The following is an 18,252-nucleotide window of genomic DNA, read 5'->3' as shown; positions in this document are numbered from 1 at the left end:
TCCTGGAGTGAGGATTAACAACGGCAACAAAAAGGAGGGGTCAGTTGGAAGGTGCCTCGCTTGCTTTGATTTCTGAGAATAGGCTGGTTCAGATGTAGAGAATGCTCAGGCCCAGGCTACTAAATCAAGAGTTTTCCTGAAATATTGAGGGTGAAATATCAAATGGTGTAACTTCTCAGGACCCTGCAAAACAAACCAGAATTCCTCCTATGTTCCTTTCCTCCGTTATTCCTTTTACAGTATTGAGCTAACTCCAGTCTCTCAATGACCATTCCCCACATGGAACTATTAGTTGCATTTTGGTCCCAGTGAAGCTCTATAAACCTTACTAGATAACAGTAAGGACCTCATCTATGCATCATAGCATCAGTGATACACAGCTCAGAAAGCATAAAATAACAAAATAAAGGTTTGAACATTTAAAGCTTTCTCTGCCAAACATTTTGCCAAATATCCACTGGTGACCCAAGAATTTAAAATACTGACCAAAAAGAAGTGGAAAATTCCATGTTCCCATAACTGTGTTTTATGCTTAGTGGACCATCAAAATGGGTATGGGATAAAGAGCTCCATTTTTCTTAAAATTTAAACAAAGCTTGATCCTGAAATACAACAGAAGTAGTCCAAATAAAGTTATCCTATGAATTAATTTTTAGTGAAGTGGAGTTAATTCAAGTCATGCCTTCTGGGGATAAAAATGGACAACAATTAAAACAAAAAGTAAACAAATGTGACCTGGATGTCTCCTCTAAAGCCCAGAATCTCCAAATGGGTTCCTTTCATCTTCTGGTGATGTTAATCTTCTGCTTATTTTGTTATTGTAATTCTAAGTACATGTAGTTTATTCAGAGGTTGCTTTCGCAAAGCTGGTCTATGCCTGTTTTATCTTACCTCATAAAAAGCAAAGGAAAGAGAGAGAGAGAGAGAGAGAGAGAGAGAGAGTGTGTGTGTGTGTGTGTGTGTGTGTGTGTCCTGTTGGTGGTTTAAAATCGAGTTGGGACTTCCTCTTTGAATAGTTGCGTTTTCCTCTCACACAAGGTAGATCTCATTTTGTTTGAGACTGGATACAGTTGTAACCAAACCACACACCCACGAGAGGGTATGATGGCTAAGAAGCCCCCGAAACCAGCCCCTCGAAGGATCTTCCAAGAGAGGTTAAAGATTACTGCTCTACCTTTATACTTTGAAGGTTTTTTATTAGTCAAGCGCTCAGAATACCAGGTAAGTCCACAGATGATAATGTTAAACTAGCAGCTTCTGTCTTAATATAACGTGTATTTCATGGTGTTGTGATGTGACAAGGACCTCCTTGTTTCTGTTGCAACTAAACCCTCTTCCTGGAGCTCAGAAATATTATTCCATTCTTGCATAATTTAGATACAATGTATGGCTTAAACATATGTGTATATATGTATGTATTATACAGGAGTGGGCAAAAGTAGGTTTACAGTTGTTCATATGGAGAAATACACAATGCAAGAATAAGCTCTGAGTTTTACGTACTCACAACTGTAAAATTGCTTTTGCCTACCTCTGTATATGATAATATAAAGTTCTAATATTAAGTTACTAAGTTAAAAAAGTTCAATAAGCTAAACTTTCAAAGAATTAATTTACACATCACAGAAGATTTTGGCTTAATAGATGAAATGTTTCTTGTATTTTCTCTGCAATTTACTACGATGCTTCCATGATGACTTGTATCATTAAAATAAAATATTATGATTGAAATTAAACCTTCTGCTCCTATTCTCAGTTGTTTGAAGCTTATAAATAAGGATCAAATTATTTTTTAAAGTGGTAAACTTTTGCAAAAAAATGTGAAAATGATAAAAGTAATACTGTTTAACATTATGTATAAAATACATTTTCAAAATACTGTTCAAGATTGTGGGTTTTAAAAAATTTAAAAAAGTTAAGAAAGAATAATGAAGGATAATACATAGGGTGCTTTGTGGGTGGTATATACTTCACATGACATAAATACACTTTGTAAGAAAATTCACAAAGCATCCCATTTTTAAAAAATATGTATTTGAATTAATTTCAGTGAGGAAGGGAGAAGGAGAGAGATAGAAACATCAATGATGAAAGAGAATCATTGATCAGCTGCCTCCTGCACATCCTCCTCTGGGGATCGAGCCCACAACCTGGGCATGTGTCCTGACTGGGAATCGAATCATGATCTCCTGGTTCATAGATTGATGCTTAACCATTGAGCCATGCTGGCTGGGCAAGCATCCCATATTTTTAAATGTAAAAATGAAAACTTACAGTTAAAATCAGTGCTTTTAGAATAGTAATTGTAGATAATTTGAAATTAATGAGAAAAATAAACACAAAGTGCCTGTTACTAAAAAAAAATCACTAACAGCTCAAATTTTATGAAATCTTAATATTAATTGAAACTAGAAAATTTTTAATGTTTTGAAAATGCCATAAGAAATATTTAATAATATTAATATTTTTTCCTGTGGATTTATTATTACTTGGGGGAAATTGTGTATATGAAAATATCTATAATGGCACATATTTCTTTCATACATAATAAAACCATTTATTATTTGAGAGTAAAGACATGGTAATTTGTATTCTGTTATGGGTGTCAAATATGCATTTTTAATATTTGTCAGTTACATTGTAATATTTTTTGCTTGATCTTACATGCTTTAAAAGTGAATTCAGTCTTACCACCATCCACCATGGTTAGCCACATTGTTACACTTTGCCAGGAAAGAGAAGTTGAGAAAAAGGAATTTCTAATTTAAATTTTGTCATTCATTGGTTGTTTTCCAAGTATTTAAAATAGCTGTTTTTGATATCAGATTCCTTTTCATGTTTAAAGAAGGCATTCGGTTGGTATGGTTAAGAGGAAGAACAAGGATTTAAGAGTGTCAGTAAAACATGACTTTACCTGATGGTTTTGCTACTCACAGCTTATGATCTTACACAAGTTACTCAATCTCCTTGGTCCTCAATTTCCTCAACTATAAAATGGAGAGAATACGACTTGCCTCCCAAGGTACAATGCCGGGGATACAGTAGGTGCTCAGTCTATTTATTCGTTCAAGCAACACCTATTGAGTACCTCCTATGCATTAAGCATCACACTCAGTTCTGGAGAATATGAATAAAACACAAAGACCCTACTTTTACAAGGCTAAGTCTAGCCCTAGCTGGTTTGGGTCAGCTGTTACAGCGGCGGCCCTCGGGTTCAATTGCGGTCAAGGGCACTTAGAGCGGCTTGATCCCTGCCCTTTGCCCCCCTCTCGAACCCGCCCCCACCCCCCTCACCACTGAGGCAACTAATCGATATTTCTCTCTGTGTCTCCCCCTCCTTTCCACTCTGTCTAAAAAAAAAATCAATGGAAAAAATATCCTCCTGTGAGGATTAACAACAACAACAACAAAAGGATAAGTTTAGTAAGGAGCGATGACTCGCTTACCCAATTACATAGCAAAGTATCTTTCACTTGTATGTCAGGGAGAACAGAGCAAGAGGGTGACAAAAATTTCTACTAATAGGGTGGTTTCAAGGATTAAAGGGATAACATGTAAAACATCTGGCTCACCCCAAAGGCTAGATTCATTCTCTTCCCATTTCACTATTTATCATATTCTTTATTTTAAATATATTTTATTGATTTTTTACAGAGAGGAAGGGAGAGGGATAGAGAGTTAGAAACATCGATCAGCTGCCTCCTGCACACCCCCCACTGGGGATGTGCCTGCAGCCTAGGTACATGCCCTTGACTAGAATCGAACCCGGGACCCTTCAGTCCGCAGGCCAACACTCTATCCACTGAGCCAAACCGGTTAGGGCTATTTATCATATTCTTATTCACATAATAAAATCAGTTTTGAGTCTACAAGTAATATGGCTCAAAGGAGAGCTGTATTGATAGAGTGTTTGAAAATGGAAGCTGTGAGGAAAAGCTCAGGAAAATAGTGGGATTTCTTCGCATATGGCCGTAAAATGCCAGGGAACCTTTGAAAGGAAGGTGAGCCAATGCTATATAGAAGGTCATCTTTGGAGCCAATGTGCTGAAGAGTTGGGAGGCTCTGCAGAATGTTAAGTGAAATCTCTGTTGAAGGAAATCAGAACATTTGAGCTAGAGAATGTAAAACTGATAAATAACCTGGTTTATAAGGAGATTACATGTTAAGAGGTGCGTCTTAGCGCCATTAAAAGTACAGAATCTTCATAGTAAAAATAATGTGGAAAAATTTACTTTAACCACAGCACTAGAATTTTGGATTAATCAGGAAGATTTATTTGATAATAAGAGCTTTAAATGCCACAGTGGGACATCAACAGCAACACAGTTCTTATCCATGGGGAAAATGTCATTTTTCTGGAACTGTTTGAAAATAAGAGCGCATTTGGAGAGCATCTCAGTTTCTTCAATCTGTGATATGCTAACGTTAAAAACAATATGTGTAATATGTCTTATGAGCCTGAACATAAGAATGTGGTCGTCATAATAATATCAAAATAACATTTCTCTGACTAGTCCTCTAGTTGCCAGTAATTTCTTTAGAAAGATTTCAGGGCTATCTCAGGTGTGCTTTTTAATTTTTTTTTAATTTTAAAAAATGCATATTTTTATTGATTTCAGAGATGAAAGGAGAGGGAGAGAGAGAGAGATACACATCAATGATGAGAGAGAATCATTGATTGGCTGCCTAATGCATGCCTCACACTGGGGATTGAGCCCGCAACTGGGACAAGTGCCCTGACCAGTATCGAACCATGACCTTCTAGTACATAGACCGATGCTCAACCACTGAGCCATGCTGGCCAGGCCAATTTTTAAAATAACATACTGCTTTCAAGATTTTTAAGCACAGATCTCTAATATAAGACTATCAATCTATTTAGAAATTATGTACTTGTACTTGTGTACTAATACTACAAGCAAATTATTAGAGATATACAAAAAAGGAATTAAGAAAGATGAAATATAATTAGATATTCTAAAAGTTTCTTCCTCCTTGCACACCTCTGGGGCTTATGTGTCCTATATTGGAGGCCACTATACAACATCCTTCCTTAAGCAAAGGCACTTTGCTTGCTCATAAAAAAAAGGAGAGTTTTTTATTGGGGACATGGGATAGAGAGAAACTTAGCTGGATTTTGCATTGTAACCCATTTTTACTAGTTACATTAATGAGAAAGAGCACTGGGGAGCCAGAAGATATAAATATCAGCCCAACTATGGAACTTGGGCAACTCTCTTAAATCTTTTAATCTGTTCCTCTTTTGTAAAACTGAATGGGTTGCTGTGATGATCAAATGGGCTATATAATAATGGGTATATTTTCTTAAGGTTGACAAATGGCAGATACCACGCTGCTGGATATACTAGAGGCCCGGTGCACAAAAATTTGTGCACTCAGGGGGGAAGGGGGGGGTCCCTCAGCCCGGCCTGTGCCCTCTCACAGTCTGGGACCCCTCGGGAGATAACGACCTGTTGGCTTAGGCCTGCTCCTGGGTGGCAGAGGGCACTCTCAATCCCTAGGTGCAGCCCCTGGTAGGGCTCAGAGCAGGGCTGATTGGGGAGTTGGGGCGCCACCCCCTGTCATGCACAGAGCAGGGCGGATCGGGAGGTTGCGATGCCACCCTCAGTCATGCTCAGGGTAGGGCTGATTGGGGGGTTGGGGCACTGCCCCCTATCACACTCAAGGCAGGGTCAATGGGGAGGTTGCGGAGCCACCCCCTGTGATGCACAGAGTAGGGCCAATCAGGGGGTTGGGGCGCTGCCCCCTGTCACTCACAGAGCAGGGCCAATCAGGGGGTTGGGGCGCTGCCCCCTGTCACTCACAGAGCAGGGCCCATCAGGGGGTTGGGGAGCTCCCCCCTGTCACACACAGAGCAAGGCCGATCAGGGGGTTGAGGAGCTCCCCCCTGTCACTCACAGAGTAGGGCCGAGAGGGGAGTTGGGGCACCGCCCCCTGTCACACACAGAGCAGGGCGGATCAGGGGGTTGGGGCGCTGCACCCTGTCACACTCAGGGCAGGGCCAATGGGGAGGTTATGGCTCTACCCTGTCACACACAGAGCAAGGCCCATGGGAAGGGGGGGGTTGGGGCACCGCACCCTGTCACACACAGAGCAGGGCCGATCAGGGGGTTGGGGAGCTCCCTCCTATCAGGCACAGAGCAGGGCTGATCAGGGGGTTGGGGTGCCTTCCCCTGTCACGAACAGAGCAGGGCCGATCAGGGAATTGGGGAGCTCCCCCCTATCAGGCATAGAGCAGGGCCCGTGGGGGGAGGGGGTTGGGGCGCCGCACCCTGTCAAGCACAGAGCCCCAGGGCAATCAGGGGATTGGGGAGCTCCCCACTATCAGGCACAGAGCAGGGCTGATCAGGGGGTTGGGCGCCTTCCCCTGTCACGAACAGAGCAGGGCGGATAGGGAGCTTGTGGCCCCACCCCCTGTCACACACAGAGCCGCAGGGCAATCAGGGGGTTTGGGCGCTGCCCCCTGTCACGCTGATCCCGGTGCCGGGAGCCTCGCTGCTCTGCTGACCCCGGTGCTGGGAGGCATATTACCCTTTTACTATATAGAATAGAGGCCTGGTGCATGGGTGGGGGCTGGCTGGTTTGCCCTGAAGGGTGACCTGGATCGGGTTGGGGGTCCCTACTGGGGTGCCTGGCCAGTCTGGGTGAGGGGCTGAGGGCTGTTTTCCAGGTGGCGAGTGACTAAAGCTCCCAACCACTCCTTGTTTTCTTCTTTTTTTTGTTTTTAATTCTGGGCCAGCTTTAGCTCTGAGGCCTTGCTGCTGAAAACATGGATACAATGTTTTGGTCCAGCTGGATTTCAGTCTGCTGGTTTCTGGAGTTTTGTTTATCTTCTTATTTGCAACATAGTACATAGTTTCTTAGAGTTGCAGTTGAGAGGCCGGCAAGTGAGGCGGGGAACGTTGGAGTCCTCCTTCACTGCAGCAAGCAAGCCTCATGTTCGCTTCCAGCTGCCTGGCTGTCGGCCGCCATCTTGGCTGACAGTTAATTTGCATATACTCACTGATTAACCAATGAAAAGGGTAGCGGTCGTACACTAATTACCATGTTTCTCTTTTATTAGTGTAGATATATATATACCTTGATTTCAGAGGGGAAGGGAGAGGGAGAGAGAGATAGAAACATCAAAGATGAGAGAGAATCATTGGTAGGTTGCCTCCTGCACTGCCCCACTGGGGATTGAGTCTGCAACCTGGGCATGTGACTTGACCAGGAATCAAACTGTGACCTCCTGATTCATAGGTCGACGCTTAACCACTGAACCATGCCGGCTGGGCTCATGCTGGGCTCTTAATGTCCTGTCACTCTGATCCTTATAGTAACTCTTCTGGATAGAAATTATTTTATCCCCTTCACAGATGAATGAGTTGTGACTCACAGATACTATGGTCAAGGTTCCTCATCTAATAAGGAGCCTCTTTGGATTTTATTGCCAAGCACTTGACATCATCCTACTACCTCTCAAACTAAAGTTCTAATTCCATTTGATTGTAGGCTTCCAAAGGTTGGGGATGTCTAATCACTAGATTCTTTATCACTCAGAGCTCAATGGAAAGCTCGGTAATTTCAAACATTTGTTTAATTGCATGTAAATGAGATAGAGACCTTAAACCAGTGGTTCTCAACCTTCCTAATGCCGCAACCCTTTAATACAGTTCCTCATGTTGTGGTGATCCCCAACCATAAAATTATTTTCATTGCTACTTCATAACTGTAATTTTGCTACTGTTATGAATCATAATGTAAATATCTGATATGCAGGATGTATTTTCATTGTTACAAATTGAACATAATTAAAGCATAGTGATTAATCACAAAAACAATATGTAATTATATATGTGTTTTCTGATGGTCTTAGGCGACCCCTGTGAAATGGCCGTTCGACCCCAAAGGGGTCGCGACCCACAGGTTGAGAATTGCCTTAAACTCTATATAATTATTTTGAAGCAAGCAATACATTTAGTAGTCCCATTTCAGTCCCTTTTTTTTACTTCAGTGACTCAACATAAGTGATTGCTAAAGCATAAGAATCTTAGTGCTAATTGTATTTCATTCAAAAACGAGTTCTTCAAACTTAATTTGTAAAATGTTTACATAGATATAAATATATACCTACATGTTGATTATTGAGAGTGATATTATTATTTTTGTTAATCCTTGCCCAAGGATACTTTTCCCATTGAGTTTTAGAGAGAATGGAAAGAAAGGGGGGAGAAAGAGAGAAACTAAATGCAAGAGAGACAGATCAATTGGTTGCCTCCTGCACACGCCATGACCCAGGGCCAGGGATTGAGCCTGCAGTCCAGGTTTGTGCCCTTGATCAGAATCAAACCGGTGACCCTTCAGTCCATGGGCTGATGCTCTAACAATTGAGCAACCGAACAGGGCAGAGAGTGATATTTAGACAAGACTCAGATGATAGTGCTGGTATTCATGAGAACTTATCAGAAACTAAATCAAGACATGGCCCATAGGTCTCTGCATATTGAATATAAGTTTGATCTGATCTCTTAGGTTTGTGGCTGTGGTTGGAGTTCACAGGACCTATTGTTATTTGTGACCTTATTTTTCCTCCAGGCTGCCTTTACTCTCAACTCAATGCCTTTGTTTTTGCTTCTTCTCTCGTTTAATAAATCCTCCTTAATTCTTCCCATAAATCTATATGTTCAATTTACCAGTAAAACCCACATTTTTCCCTGGTTAATTCTACCCAATTCATATCATTCTGTCATGACTAAACAACTCTGTAATTTTTCTCAGGAGCACAAATGCATGTCTGCATGTACATACAGAAGGACATCAATAAACCTTGACTGGCTATTAGTCTCTGTAGTTTTTCTGTCTGGTGGTGGGTTAATACGAATGAAGCTAATTAAAACGGTGAACATAGTAGCAGACTTTGACTTCAGGGTTTCTCTTGTTTTCTCTCCCTCCAAGAATCAGAGAGTCTCAAATTTGGACTTGATCTTAGATGCTATACGTCAGTAAAGCTACACAGCCCATCATTAATTTCTCTGACCAATATACCTACATTCTGATCTCCTCCCCACTCCCTTTCACCCCTATCCTTGTTACAGTGTAGCTTTGACCTGCTTCCTGAATTGAGAAGCTTACAACTAAAGCAGGATGTGAAAGCCTTAAAAAGAGAGATATGATTTTTTAAAAAAACTCCTAAGATACATTTGAATTGTTTTATTTTTTAATCTCAAGTCAGATCTGAGAAAGTTCAAGAGAATTTTTAAATAAAGTGACTAGATACTCTCATGGTTCTTACAGAACATCTGTTTTGATCTTAGACACAGTATATATTAGTAAATTTCTCAATGCAGTTTTCTATCTCTTATGGCAATATGAAAGGGTGCAAAGTATCTGTTACTAATGTGAGTGAAGAGGCATTGTTTTTTTTTTTAAATGTCAAATGTATTTTGTATTGGTTTTAGGTATAGAGCTTAGTGTTAGACAATCATATAATTTATATAGTGTTTCACCTGGCACCATACATAGTTATAACAATATTATTGACTATACTAGAGTCCTGGTGCATGAAATTTGTGCGGGGGGGGGAGTGTCCCTCAGCTCAGCCTGCACCCTCTCCAACCTGGGACCCCTCGGACATCCCTCTCATAATCCGGGACTGCTGGCTCCCAACCACTCACCTGCCTGCCTGCCTGATTGCCCCTAACCACTTCTGCCTGCAGCCTGAATACCCCCTAACCATTCCCTTGTTAGCCTGATCGATGCCTAACTGCTCCCCTGCCAGCCCAATTGCCCCTAACTGCCCTCCCCTGCAGGCCTGGTCCCGCCCATCTGCCCTCCCCTGCTGGCCTGGTTGCCCCCTAACTGCCCTCCCCTGCTGGCCTGATTGCCCACAACTGTCCTCCCCTTCCAGCCATCTTGTGACCACATGGGGGCAGCCATCTTGTGTGAGGATGTGATGGTCAATTTGCATATTACCTCTTTATTATATAGGATTCCCTATGATTTATTTACACCTCCATTATTTTTTAGCTACCAATTTGTACTTCTTAATCCATTCACCAACCACCAGATTGTTCTCCATGTCTGAGTCTGTTTCAATGCTGTGTTTGTTAATTTATTTTGTTCTTTAGAACCCACATATAAGTGAAATCATATGATATTTGTCTTTCTCTCTCTGACTTATTTCACTGAGCATAATACTTTCTAGGTCCTTCCATTCTTTTGCAAATGGTAAGATTTCATTCTTTTTTATGGCCAAGTAATATTCCATTGTATATATGTACCACAGCTTTTTTATCCACTCGTCTATTGATGGGCACATGGCTTACTTCCATAACTTGGCTATTGTAAATAACACTGAAATGAACATAGGGTGCATATATATTCTTTCAAATTCGTGTTTTGAGTTTCTTTAGATAAGTCACTAGAAGTAGAATCGCTGGGTCATAATGCAGATCCATTTTTAAATTTCTGAGGAAACGCCATACTGTTTTCTACAGTGGCTACACCAATCTAGCAATTTTTTTTTTTGTCTTTTTAGCAGCCAACATTTATGGATCCCAGGTCCTATGTGCTTTACATACCTTATTTCATTCAATCCTCAACAAGTCCTTGAGATGATAGGAGGCTGGTTTCCCTACCTCTATTCTTGGCCCCTTAACAGTGAACCATTACACAAAAAAACCTCCCCCAAACAGTGCCCCCAAACAGTGAACCATTACACAAAAAATTACCCGCACCTCCCATACCCTGTACATTTTTATACCTGTTTGTTGGGACTTTCCGTTTCCCAGCTTGAAACCATTAAAATATTAAGACACAGGGGTCACACAAATGAACATCAACCAGTTCCTTTTTTTCCCTTTGCCAAAATAAGACTTTATTTTGAAAGTCATTTGAAAGACACTAAGACTCAATGGATATAGATTCCAAATTCATGTTCTGTCCAACCCCCCATCAATGGTCTCTGTCATAAGCCATCTTCATTTTTTTTTTTTAGAGTAGAGCTTTATTTCCAGGAAATAGTGTATTTGTTGGAGATGGGTATTTTTTTTTTTTTAAATCAAGGTTGTTCTAATATGTTCAACAAAGTGAGGGGGCTCAGCCCGAGGTGGAATGGAAAGGTTCTCTAGTATTTGCTTATCATCTTGCTGCGACCAGGAATCCACATGTGGAAATGGCACCCAGGAATCCGGTCCTATACAAAGTTGTTCTGTCTTTGCATCGTAAATTCTAACCATTGGTCCTCCTGTTAAAGCTTGTGCAGCACGCACGAAGCTCCTCCTCCAGGCCGCGATCTTGGCAGCAGGCTCGGTAGATCTCTGCAGTTCTAACGTTGACAGCAATGCCATAAGTGATTGGAAAGTGGTTTTCGTTTACTGTGCGACCATTTGATTCTGTCACACATAATGTCATTAAGTGAATGTCCTCTTCTAGTCTGTCAAATTCACTAAGAAGTTGATGAGTAAGTCTTTGTGACAACTGCCTATTGCCACTGAAGCCGCCCACGAGGTGCACTTCCAACCTTCCACATTGAGCGTGGTCGGAAAAGGATTTTATGGAGTTCATGATCAAGGAGACCTCAGCTTTGGTGTCAGTTCCATCACAATGTGTCAAGCAGGTAGCCCATTACCTCCAGAAGCCGGTAGGCTCGGACGAGGTCCCCAGTGGACTGCGGCAGCCCCACTCGCCAACCCTCAATCAGCAGCGGCATCGTGGAAATGGTGGCCCGGCAGTCCAAGGAGGCGTGGGCTTCCCCCGCCCTAGTTACCTCTATCATTAATAAAATCTATCTATCTATATGTGGTTTAGATTTAAGGCCAAAACTGTGCTAACACCTTACCCTAGCAGTGATGGCGAACCTTTTGAGCTCGGCGTGTCAGCATTTTGAAAAACCCTAACTTAACTCTGGTGCCATGTCACATATAGAAATTTTTTGATATTTGCAACCATAGTAAAACAAAGACTTATATTTTTGATATTTATTTTATATATTTAAATGCCATTTAACAAAGAAAAATCAACCAAAAAAATGAGTTCGCGTGTCATAGGTTTGCCATCACTGCCCTAGATTTAGGTAGCCTTGGGCGACCTTGAATCACTGACTCGGTTTAAGAGGCACAAGCCTGCTCCTCTTGGAGACCCTTTGCCACATGGCAGAGAACAGAGCAGAACACCCACTCTCTCTGGTAGGCTGAGCTGAGAGGACAGGAAGGGGGCTAAGGTGAGCATCCTGCCTCCCACACTCACCATTTACGCAGTCCTACTCTGGCAGCTCTGTGGAGGATAGATGGGGGGCCATAAGAGAGACAAGGTGAAAGGCAATTGTGATGCCAATAGCACTGCATCCTATATGAAAGGAGGAAAAGACTTCTGATGGGGCCGAAATGAGATGGGTTCTCTTGCCTTATTAAACTGCTTGACTCTGAGATGCGTTGAGCATATATTGGGCACCTGGATCTCAGACAAGAGGCAGCATCTCTTTGCCCAGGTTTATAACTGCTCATTTGGAGACCATCTATTGGCTGCTCCTTCAATCCTATGCCCTTCGGAACTGTTCTTTCCTATGGTAACTTGTTCTTGGTCAGGAGGCATCAGCAGGTTCATTACATTACACGATGGCCAGCTCTCAGTGGGGAGGTAGGATGGAGTGGAAAGAACACAGGGATCAGACAAAGAAATCTTGCTCCAGGGTCCACCTCTGCCCCTGAGGTAGGTTGTTGCAGGAATACTACCAATTTGTTCAAGCCTCACTGTACGCACTCCCTTTTGAAATGGGACTTTTCTGCTCCTTCTATAAAGAAGTTGAGCCTAGTTTTCTGCGGCTTTAATCTGGCCTCGGTCATGCTTTGGTAAACATGACAAAGGCAGAGGATTAGAAAGTCCTTGCACATTGGGTTTTGCTCTCTCTTGCTCCTGGGAATCCCTCTGCCGGAACGTGAACAAGTCCAGGCTAGCTAAAGAATGAAGCCAGGTGGAGGGAGCCTCTAGTTGTCTCAGGGGGGTGTTTCCCAACACCAGCAGCCATTTCTGTGATTCTCTGAACACCAGCTGGTTGCTGAACCATTCAGTTCAATTGTGAAACCAGCTACCTACCCCGATTTAGTGCAGAATTCACAGCTTAATTAAGGACTCAGTTCCACAAGACTGCCCTCCTGAGCCTCAGTCACCAGTTGCAAGTTCCTAGCCTCCCACACTTCTGACTGACTGGCTATAAATCAGGGGTTCCCATGACCCCCTCCTAAGACTTGACAGTTTACTAGAATGGCTCACAAAACTCAGGAAGATGCTTTCCTTACATTTACTGGTAAAGAACACAAATGAACAGCTGGATGAAGCGGTAGATAGGGAAAGCCTGAAGGGTCCCAAGCACAAGTGAGTGCTTCCGTCCCTGTGAAGTTGGGGTGCACCACTCACTCAGCATGTGGATGTGTTCACTAATTAGGAAGCTCAGCAAATGTCATTGTTCAAGAGTTTCTATAAAGCTTAATCTCTAGGCCCACCCCACTCCCACTCCTTCTTGGAGGTTGGTGAGTGGGGCTGAAAGTCCCAACCCTCTAATCATTTGTTCTTTTGGGGACCAGACCCATCCTGAAGCTCTCCATGGATCCCCTCTCAAATCACCTCATTATTATAAACTCAGGTATGATATTAAGGGGCTCATTATGAGTAATAAAAACACTCCTATCACTCTGGTTTTAGGATCTTTATGCCAGGAAATGGGGCACAAATACTAAATATATTTCTGACTATACCACTTCCAGTCATTCTTTCTGCATTCCCAGCTTAGACTCCAGGCAAGTAGTGAGGCCACCCTAGACAATTTGGTCACAGAGAAGTATCATCATTTAAAGAATCATTAGCCAGACACAGAATGGTAAAAAAATGGAAAGCATTTGCTGTTATAGTCCACCAAGTTTGAGGGTAAGCTTGTTACATAACAAAAGCTGACTAATATAGCACCTTTTCAGCTATGAAGACAATGGAAGAAAATAATTCTACTAAGAATATGAGAAAGATTGTTGTTGTAATTCAGAATGAATATAACCTTGAGCTTCCTGAAAGCCAAGGCAAACAAAAACAATGGGTTATAGAGTTCCCGTTATTTGAAAAAATAAGTATATAAATTCTGAAGAGGTGACATTTTGATGGTCAAAAAAGGAATAAATTATACTTTAGTATTAAAGAGATACAAAACACCATAATATATAAAAGTGTTTTCACATTTATAAACAAATAAAAAAATTTCTTCATGTGACTTTCTTACCTTAATTCTCAGTATAAGTTCAGATAATCCAATATGTCATAGAAATTCAGCTTATTAAACCCTAAAGGAAGGAATGATCAACATGTCCATACAACTGACTGGAATGTTTTAAAACATACTTTTGGAAAGAGCTGTGTATGAGGATAAGTCCTTAGATGTGGAAGGATTTTATTTCTTAAACCCCCTTGCCATTCTTTTGTAATACAGACAATCTTCATAGAATATAAATTCCCCTTATCTAAATAAACTTGCACTTGGGTGAAATGAGAGTCTGAATGGGTTATTTACATTTTTTTAATTTAAAAAGTTGTGAATGTATTAATAATAAAATGTGAATGTGTGGGGAAGCATGGGGCTTGGTTGGAAAGTGTGTAAGGAAGATTCTTGCCAAAGGTGGCAGCCCCTGCCTTGACTTTTCCAAACAAGTCTGAGCCCCCGAGTGTTTTGCTGGAATCTCTGTTTAGTCTTTTAGACCCGACCTTGTAGAATCATGTGCTTTCTCAAGGATACTTATCCTGCTGATTGTATCTTGAGGTTAATTTTAGTTCAAGCTGTTGTTGCAATAAAAGCTCAAAGGAGGCAGGCAATAGGAGCTGTTTTGGTACCTCCTGCCAAGCAGCCCTTTAGCCTTCTCTTTCACAGAAACGTGTGTCAGAGTAATCCATTCATCTGTTGCTCAGGGTCTGCTGGTATTAATAATAAAATGTTCACCACAGGAATGAAATTTAAACTTCAAAGTTCAGCTTTGATGGTGTTATTTTCATCATTATCAATTGCTCACATTTCCTTGATCTATGTGTTACTTATTGAATTCAAACTATGAGTCATGTGCTATGCTATGTGCTGTACATGTACTAGTTTATACAATCCTTTCCACAGTCCTAGAAGGGAGATATTAAATGCTTATGCTTGTCCTATGTTCTATCCTGGCCTCTTAAATGGCCCCTCTTACTGGTGCAAGCTTCCACTGAAACTGCATGAAAATAGAATGTCTCAAATCAATGAGAAAAGTTTTGGTAAATGCTGTATTTAAACACAGATCAAACTACATCTTTACCTCACATCTTTTTATTTTTTATCCTCACCCAAGTATATGTTTATTGATTTTAGAGAGAGAGGGAGAGAGAAACATCAATGTGAGAGGAACATTGATTGGTTGCCTACCAACAGCTTCCTGACCAGGGATTGAACTTGTAACCTTTTTAGTATATGGGACCATGCTCCAACCAACTGAGCCACCTGGCCAGGGCCTTACCTCACATCTTATACTAAAATAAATTTGTGAAAAATTTAATCAAGAATTAAATGTAAAATTAAGCCATAAAAATTAGATGATTTATCTCAGGATAAAGAAGACTCATATCTCACAGCAATTAAGCAAGTTACAAAGTAAAATGTCAATAGGAAAGTAGCTGAATATTACACTGATGCTTTTAATTTCTTTCCCACAGGAATATAAACAATATTGGACAGAGTTGAGAGGAACTACCCTTTTCTTTTATAATGACAAAAAAAGCACAATAGTAAGTAGTTAAACATATTCAGCTGATTCAATTTTTTCCACCAATATACACTTGTCATGTAGTTTATTAATCATTTGGGATTTTCTGTCTTTTAAGGGTAAAAATGTTGTAGTAAAATCAATTCAAATAAGAATATTTCTATCTGCAAGGGCTATTAATTATAAAACCCATGGTAATAAATTTCTGGGCAACTCAGAAGAAGGTCTTAACTCATATTTTAAACTTTGCATTCTTTTCTTTCTGATCCCGAGTAGAATACTTGGTTGAAAAGTGGAAATTTTAGCTATTCATCTGGACACAATTGCTTAATACCAAGTGATAACCTTAATTTCCCTCCTTGTTGTCACATGCAGTTATAATCTGAAAGAAAATAGATGATCCCCAAAGCTTAACAACATACAATATGTCACTATTTTTTTTCTGGAAAGACAAAAGCATACCTCACCAAACAGGACTTCTAAGAGCTCAAGCATGAGAAAAACAATGAAGAGATTATGAAATTTATTTATTTATATTAATTTCAAATAACTGATTTTTATTTTAATTTTTCCACACACAAAAATTGAAAGGTGACTGTATTTCATTCCCCACACACACAAATAAAATGCATTTTAGTAGCAAATGGTTGCCTACCTTGAAATGCTATACTTATAATAGATTTTATGACCCTGTAACTTGTTTAAATAAAAACATTTTGGACCATGGATGTGGTTGCCTTAAAAAGTCATTATTACATATCCAGATCTTATGAAAGAAACAGAAAATGAGTCTCTATTCCACCTGCAGGCATTTCAGCACCATTAGTGGTAGACTAACCAGAAGTCATTAAAAAAGAAAATAGTTATCTTTCACCAGAGTTCTGGATAGATAAGATTTATATAAAGGTGTTTCCAAAACTGTAATAAATTTTAACAAAACTAATTTCTCTGTTTTGCCTTCCAACTTCTCACTGATGTCAGTGAAATTATGAAGACCCTGTACTAGCCCTTGTATAACACACATTTTGAGAAAGTTAATAGTTATTCTTCACTGTAAGAGGCAGTACAGCTTAGTGATAAGAGCCTGGCCTTCAGGTAAACTACCTGGGTTTTTATCCTGTTCCTGCCCTGTTCACTCTGCCAACTTGGTCTCTTGGACTGCTTAACTAACCTCTCTGTGTCTCAGTGTTATCAGACAGGGAACTGGTAGGAAACAGTTGATATCTCAAATTGGGCAATTTGAAGAGAGTTTAATAAAGATGCAATATTCAAAGCAGTGGCCAGGATGTAGAAAAACCACAAAGGTTAGTACAGAACCCTGAGACTAGTAACAGTGCCCCATTACCATGCCAGGGTGTAAAGGAAAGAGAGAATAATGGGGAGAGTTATATGAAGATGACTATCTTGAGAGGAGTATGATCTTGGATTGAGGAAGCAATTGCATAGGGTAATAAATACTTGACTTCACTCTCTTCACTCCTCTATCTTGTGCCAATGTTCACCAGCTGTCCAACCCAGCAGGAAATCAAAGGGTAAGCGTGCCCATAATGTTGTCCACAATGGTTCCTGCTATGGTGCACAGTGTTGGGTGATGAAGGGATAAATGTGAATCTAGAGGAGCAAATAAAAGATCTCCAACACACTCAGTTTCAAATCTCTAAACTTAGGATAAAAAAATAGCCTATCTCATAAGGTCATAAAAAGGATTAAATGAGATAGTAAATGTAAGGCACATAGTGAGCATTGATGCATTTTATTTGTATTATCTAATTTAATTCTTACAACAAAAATACAAAGTAGGTACTATTTTAACCCCCACTTTATAGAACTGAATAGTCAATTGTAAAGATTAAGAAATTGTACAAGATCAGACAGCTAATGCAAGGGGTACAATCCAAGTCTTGCTCCTGAGATAGCATTCTTAACTACCATTCCATGAAGAGACTGTTATAAAATGATGCAGAATTGCCCATCTACCAATTGCATTAAAAGAGGATGCAGAATTTTGGGAACAAGAGAAATCACAGGAATGAAACAGGTGAGAACTGTAGATATTCAGCCTATGATAGGGAAGAATTTATAGCTGCATTTAAGGATTTGAAAGGCTGTCAGGAGATCATATGAAAGAGTCACCGAACTTGCTTACTGTTATTGCAAAGAGACTAAAATTAATGTATGAAAATTGCCTAAAGGAAAACTGTGGCTTAACATAAGAAAAAAAAAAAAACTTGCTGACAGGCAAAGCTGCATAGATACATAAATTCTATGTTTGAGATGTTCAACATAGGCTAGATGACTACAGAGAGGGATAGCCTGGAGAAGATTCAAGCATTGGATAGTAGCTAGATTAGACAGATGACCTTAAAGGCTTTTTTCAATGTTACAATTAAAAACAAAAAGATATGACTTCCTTTTTTCTAATCAATAGATCAGCTTACAGGCACTCTATCTAACTGGGCCACTTCTTCCTTTGTTGCTTCCTCTG

The 18,252-nt window shown here is 40.4% G+C and overlaps 1 protein-coding gene and 1 pseudogene across 4 annotated transcripts in view; one reads left to right on the top strand and one right to left on the bottom strand.

The window, feature by feature from the left end:
- Positions 1-1,043: 1,043 nt before the first annotated feature.
- STAP1 (signal transducing adaptor family member 1) overlaps positions 1,044-18,252 on the top strand; it is a 45,121-nt gene continuing 27,912 nt past the window's right edge. For 3 of the 4 annotated variants that reach the window (XM_070395714.1, XM_070395696.1, XM_070395685.1), the window contains exons 1-2: positions 1,044-1,221; positions 15,718-15,789. In XM_070395714.1, coding sequence (XP_070251815.1) covers positions 1,102-1,221; positions 15,718-15,789 — 192 coding nt within the window. In that variant the 5' untranslated portion in view covers positions 1,044-1,101. The remainder of the gene's footprint in view (positions 1,222-15,717; positions 15,790-18,252) is intronic. The other variant, XM_070395705.1, reaches the window with a different exon arrangement.
- LOC139007131 (protein N-terminal asparagine amidohydrolase-like) lies at positions 10,945-11,713 on the bottom strand (annotated as a pseudogene).

Source organism: Myotis yumanensis, unplaced genomic scaffold (genome assembly GCF_028538775.1).
Source record: "Myotis yumanensis isolate MYYU_CA2020_CCGP unplaced genomic scaffold, mMyoYum1.0.hap1 SCAF_1, whole genome shotgun sequence".
In the NCBI taxonomy this organism is placed as follows: domain Eukaryota; kingdom Metazoa; phylum Chordata; class Mammalia; order Chiroptera; family Vespertilionidae; genus Myotis; species Myotis yumanensis.
Note: the sequence above shows the minus strand (reverse complement) of the source record. Positions and strands in the feature narration are given on the sequence as shown.